At 28.4% G+C, this 6,278-nt stretch overlaps 1 protein-coding gene across 1 annotated transcript; it reads left to right on the forward strand.

Moving 5' to 3' along the window:
* The first annotated feature begins 2,319 nt into the window (after positions 1 to 2,319).
* LOC145327874 (uncharacterized) lies at positions 2,320 to 5,439 on the forward strand. The gene is made up of 6 exons (XM_080171405.1): positions 2,320 to 2,372; positions 2,973 to 3,119; positions 3,554 to 3,646; positions 4,010 to 4,111; positions 4,571 to 4,639; positions 5,254 to 5,439. The coding sequence occupies exons 2-6, from the start codon at positions 2,982 to 2,984 to the stop codon at positions 5,434 to 5,436; spliced, it is 585 nt and encodes a 194-aa protein (XP_080027531.1). The 5' UTR covers positions 2,320 to 2,372; positions 2,973 to 2,981; the 3' UTR covers positions 5,437 to 5,439.
* The last annotated feature ends 839 nt before the right edge of the window (positions 5,440 to 6,278 follow it).

The following is a 6,278-nucleotide window of genomic DNA, read 5'->3' on the forward strand; positions in this document are numbered from 1 at the left end:
AGACAGCACAAGGGAATTTTGTTTACATTATGTATCAGCTATAAATTGTTGAATATCTTAGGTTAAAGCTTTCCTTGGGTGAAATATTTGAAGAAAATATTTCTTCCATCATATAATGTGAAGTGTATGACACAACATATAATAAGTTAGTTATAAATAATTTAATTTCTTATAATAAAGTTATCTTTCTAAAAATTATATCATAGCAAAATTTAGTTGCAAATAATGTTGCCTATAGGGCTGTATTTCATATACAACAAAAAGTGAACAAAGGTTTCTTTTTAAGAAAAAAATGGGGTCAGATTGACCATCTATGTCTAATGTTTATACCCACATCAAATATTAAATTATAACAATGTACAGTAGAGTGGATCAATTTTGGACATTGAATTTGTAATCAACATCTACAGTTTAAACGTCATATAAGAAACCTAAATATAAAAAATTGATTTTGTCCTTGAGGGGAAATAGGGGGAAGGTGTTTCCATGCATTAAAAATTTTAGAAGTTTATTCTGGAGGTGCAACTTTTTTTCTTTCAAAGTATTGCTTTATGCATCTTTTTGAATTTGTCTTGTTGATTAATATAAGAATATCAAATTGGTTTTAAAAAATATTCATCCAAGCATGAAAAATCTTAAATTAAATGTAAAATCTCTTGGTTTTTAAATTTATTTATGGATTTTTCTTGCTAGGATCAATAGTTTTAAAAACAGATTTTTTATTCTTATTCTACTCTTCAAGACCAAATTGGGAAGGTGCATAAAGCTATACTTTGAAAGAAAAATAATTGCCCCCCCCCCAAAAAAAAAAAAAAAAAAAAAATTCTCCCCACAAGTGTCTTTCTAAAAGTTTACATGCATCAGCAAGCCTCCCCATTATTTAAAATATTTTCTTTTCATTTTTTGGTCTCTTATATGATGTTCAGACAGAAAGTGTATGTAGCACATTTAAAATTAGAAAATCATTGAAAATCAAGCCACTCTAATGTACAGCATTTATTTCTTCAATTCCACAGTACAAAATTATTCCTGTATTTAAATTTAACATATCATATAGGAAAAAATATTCTTGTATTTAAAATTAAAAATCATGTTGGAATTTTTTTTACACTTTTTAAATTTTTTAATAATGTACAGCAAATTATTTCCTTTTTATCTCATGTTTTGAAATTTATAAGATAGTTAGAATAAATTACAGAAATAATGAAAGATTTAAAGAAGAGAGCGTCAGGGGGGGGGGGGTAGAGGGGGGTCTCCCCCCTCAGAAAAAGCTTGGGCTTAAATCTTCAACAAATAAAGAAAACAAAATTATTTTAAAAATTTCTTTTTTATGTTAAATATTATTATTTTTGTGACACTTGATTTTGAATGACAAAAAATGTTGAAAAAAATATTACCCACTGTATGAAATGTTAAATTAGAAATCAATAATGATGTTGGAAAATTTATTCTCATTTTATACTCTGAAAAAAGGAATTGACAAAAAATAATAATTTTTATTCCAAATTTTTAAAACAGCATGCCTATTTCTTATTGGTTGACACTCGAATCAAAATAAAATAATGAATATTATTTAAAGACCAGAAATAAATTTGAAATAAATAATTTTCTTTCCCCTATATTTTTTATTCCAAAATGCCAAGAATTAATTTTGAAATAAAATAATTTTCTTTCCAATATTTTTATTCCTTTTTCTTATTGGACGTCATTTTGTGTCCAATGAGAGACTAGTGTTTAAATATTTTAAAGCTTATTACAGCATTTATTTTGAATATGATAAAAACAACATTCTCACATTAAATGTGATAAAAACAATTATAATACTCTTTTAGTATTAAAAATGTCAGTTTTAGAACTAATATATAGAAACACTAAAAAATGCCATTTTTTGAACGACACTTCGAAATTGCTTTTTTTCTAAAACAAGTAGGGAAAAGCAGGGAAGGAGGGGGCATTGGGCTGTTTATTACACTAGTCCTCAAAGTATTATGATAAAATTTTCTTATTCGTTGGATTAACAACTTGGGGATTTCACTAAATTTATATTTTAAGGTTATTTAGTTGAGTGTCCAAAAGTTTCAACCACTAATTGTAATCTACAGAAGTATTTTTGTGTATCATAAATGTGGATGTACACCACATTATTTGCTATTGCCATATCCTTTAGATCTCTGGGGGAAAGGACATTTTAAATAAAGGTTACACTCCATTTTTGATTTTAGTTTTAATTTTCGATATAAATTGTAACAAAATCGACATATTGTATAAATAATTTTTCGAAAAAAATCCTCGAACGTTAAAACGAAAAATATTCGAATTTTACAATTGTTGAAAGTGTATCGAGTTTTTTAGACTATTCTTGCTCTTGTTGGGTGAGCTACTTTATCTTATAAGTAAATTTAACTTTTTATCACGAAGTTTCTCTATAACTCACTTTGTACGTCCTAAAAGTGTAATTTACTCGATTGTTATGTGTTCTTTAACTTACTTGGTCCGCTCCTTCGTTTGTGATTATCTGAATTTCTGTAACGAAATTTTTTTAACTTTTAGCTGATATTAAAGATTCTGTTTTTAGAAAGATTTTAATGCCCAATAATGTCCGTTTTTCGTTCATTACGTTCATTGGCTGATCTATTTTTTAGTAAATTTTTATATTTCTATATTTAGTAATATCTTTGGGCTTCGCTTCTTTCTTTTTTTTTTGGTTGTTATTAATTATTTGTTTTTTTTTATTGCAATTGTGTGTTTTTATATAAAGTAGTAAGCTATTTTTGTCTATAGCAAAGGATCTCACTATCCACTGAACCGATATGGTTCTCCTTTACAGTGGTACTTCTTATAGGTCCAGAGAAGGTTTTAAACTATTTTGAGGGAAGGTACCTCACCCTCCCTATAAAAATTAACACACACAAAAAAAGTCTCCTAGCCGATAGTATGTTTTAAAGAACTATTCCTATTCTATGTGTATTTAGATCGAAAGAATGGCCTGGTACAAGTGGAACATAAACCTGACCCGGAATCCTCCCTATGACAGTCCTTACCTGAGAACAGATCAGCTGGCAGGACCCATCCTGCCACTAGCATTTGCCAACCTTCTCTGGGTTCTCTATACCATACAGGTTTTTACTGGGAGGGATTTGACATTAGAATTTGAGTTAGCCTCGCACCCAAATTTTTATAAACACGCTCTCGTATTAGTTGACTTGGAAAGTTTGGGAACTTTTATTAAGTCATGATTGGTGAGTTCAAACTAGCTGTTTTAACCAAAACTTTGAATCTAAATAAGGGGAAATTTTGTTCATAATCATTAAGGATGTACATCAATCTATAGCCCATTGTCCTATTCTATATGCTTCCTTTAAGATTTGAGTTTTATTATTATACTCCGGAGTAATTCCTGTTAATTTCTCAGCTTGTGAAAAATTGTCTCAGCCAATCATCATTTAACTCTTAGACTACACAAGACTTAGATCAGTTGAAATTAAATTCTAATAGTCTTTCATTATAATTGAAATATGATTTATAGGTAAATTCATTTGTCTCTCCATTTTAGAATGAAGAGGATTGTAGATTTCGCTTTCTTGATTTCTGTTTGATAGCTGGCTGTATTTCTTTGGTTATCAGTATTCTTGGTTTGGCACAAAAGGTAACTTTTAAGTATTAACATAATATCAACACTTAATACTTATCCTGTGACAAAAAGTCAGTTTTTTTGTCTTCAGCTTAAGATTCCGATTACTACTGAACAAATTTTATATTTTAGGTAAGCTTCAAATAGGTCCCAGGATTGTTTTAGGCTATTTTATTGTTTTATTATAGTTTATTATGGTTATATCTTCGATAAAGAGCCCCTAGATGCTTGGGACGCAGCTGCTAGAAAGGAATATAATAGCATAAAAATATGTTGGTATAACTCAGGGATTGTAATGCACGATTTTTCAGTATGGCTGAGAACCAGTTCTCGTCCAGCAGATATTAATAGGTTTTGAAGCATTCTTATTATGATTAGATTATGGTTGAGGATGCCTGGGCTGATGGAATGTTGGCTGCAAAGGAAAGTACAGTTGTTTGGATTATTGTTAATACTCATCAATTTATGCTCCTTTCTCAGGTATAAAAAGATTAAGGATTGACACAAACAGGGACGTCTAAGCTTTTTATTTTAAGGGGAGTAAAAAATTAAACATCTGTGGACACAAAATAGAAAAGGAAATTACAAAGATACAGACACTTATATTTAAATTTTTTAGATATATTTTAGTATTATATCCAGGAAGGGTTGCTGGCATCTTTTCTTTCTTTCCATATTCAAAAGTCAATCAATTATGTCCTTAATTTTTTACGAACAAAAATTAGACATGAAAACCGTTTTCTTAAATTTTATTATATATAATTTTCAAGTATGGCTATAAAACCAAATGGTATTTGCTGAATATTCAGTTTTCTGCCCTACTGAAAAATCATCGTAACCTTTGGATTCCCGGGGCAAACAAAACTGATTTGAAACTTAAAATTTTTTCCTTTTTAATATCTGCGGAAAGCTTTCTATAATATGATGCGATAAATTAAGGTTGTCATTTTCTTCGTGTTTTTTGTTTACTTGATGGTGAATTATAATACAGTAAACTATACAGATAATACCAGGAATAGTTATTAAATCTTTAATTTACTTACATTAGGTTTTCTCACATGTTTGTTAAAAAATAACAAGGATGACCACATATATAAAACGAAGATCAAAGATAAAACTGTAGGACAAACGATCATTAACACTTGTAGAGTGTCAAAACTTAATAAGCATAAATATGAATTTATAAATCTAACAAAATTGTATGTAACTTTGTTGCAAAATTGCTTAAATATAGGATTCTGTTTTGGGACATACCTTAAGTTTTAAAACTTATTTGTGTAGATGCTTCGCTCAAGACATTTTACCTTGTTGTCGCATAAATCATTGATCCAAAAACCAGATGAATAGGATAAGCATAATATATTTGTATAAACTTATCAAAAAGTTAAAAAATCAACATGTTTTAAATGGACGTACAGACTTTCTGGTAAAGATAGCTTTCTAAGTCTTACCTAATTTTTACAGGAATCGTCATGCTATGCTTAAAATTAAAAAGTTTAAAATATTTCTATCCTAAAAAATGGCAATTACAGCTATTTGTTTTAGACGTACGGACACAAACAGACCGACCGAACCTAATTATAGAATAACTTTGCTTTAAAAAAAGATTTAATAAAATCTACACCAGTGAGTTTTACTGCACCCAAGGAATCTACAGAACTTCATTGACAATATCTGCACTATTCTGTGCCTCTAGCCTGTATGCTTCTCTCATGATTCTGGGATACTTGGCGTATGCTAAGATTGGATATAAAACTAAATATCCAACTAATATGAATAATGTTGAGATGGAATTATCTGATTAATTTCAAATTTATTATTTTCAATATTTGGTCAAGTTTTATTATTTGATTTAAAATTTTGAATGGTTTTCCAAAGTAAAGTTATGCTCCATAAGAATAAATAATTTACCCTAAAACTTTTCTGACAGTCCAAAAGTGTATTTTTTATTGTAAGCATTAACAAAATTTCGAAAATAAGTTCTTTTGTGTAAAAATTGTAAGGTAATATGTAAAAATAAATGTTAAGTTTTAAAAAAATGTTTTATCTACTAAATTTAAAGAATCTTATTTGCCGCTAAAAATACCTCCAACTCGCATAAATTTTGTTTTGTCATTCATCTTTTCTTGGCCTATCAGCATTTGAGGTAATATTCGTAAACATCGACGTTTTTGCGATACGCCAAATTTTATTGTTATTTATAAATTGTGCTATTGCCAATATTTTTCTTTTAGTCGCTCAGCTTCATTATAACTAGGGTATTTATGCATAAACTGAGATAGTTAGCAAAAATAACTATCATATTTCTTGATTTATTGACGTTTGCATAAAAAAATATCATAAAAAACTGGTTTTAATTTTCGAAAAAAGATGTCTATAATATGATTAACCTAACGACAACTTATAACATTATTTGCTAACATTACACATTACATATTTTTAATTTTTAGCTTACTTACAATTAGAATTTTAATTTTATAATTTTTCATATTAATATCCGCGGATAGCTGTATAATCAATATGAATATTTTATAACTATTTGCTAACAGCTGTTTTTTCTTTAAATTTGGATTTTTTGTGCGAACATATTAGATTTGAAGATTCGTAAACAAATCCTTTTTGGCGCTGAATATATTAACTTTTTAGG

Source organism: Acartia tonsa, chromosome 9 (genome assembly GCF_053477335.1).
Source record: "Acartia tonsa isolate MP-2025a chromosome 9, ASM5347733v1, whole genome shotgun sequence".
NCBI lineage: Eukaryota > Metazoa > Arthropoda > Copepoda > Calanoida > Acartiidae > Acartia > Acartia tonsa.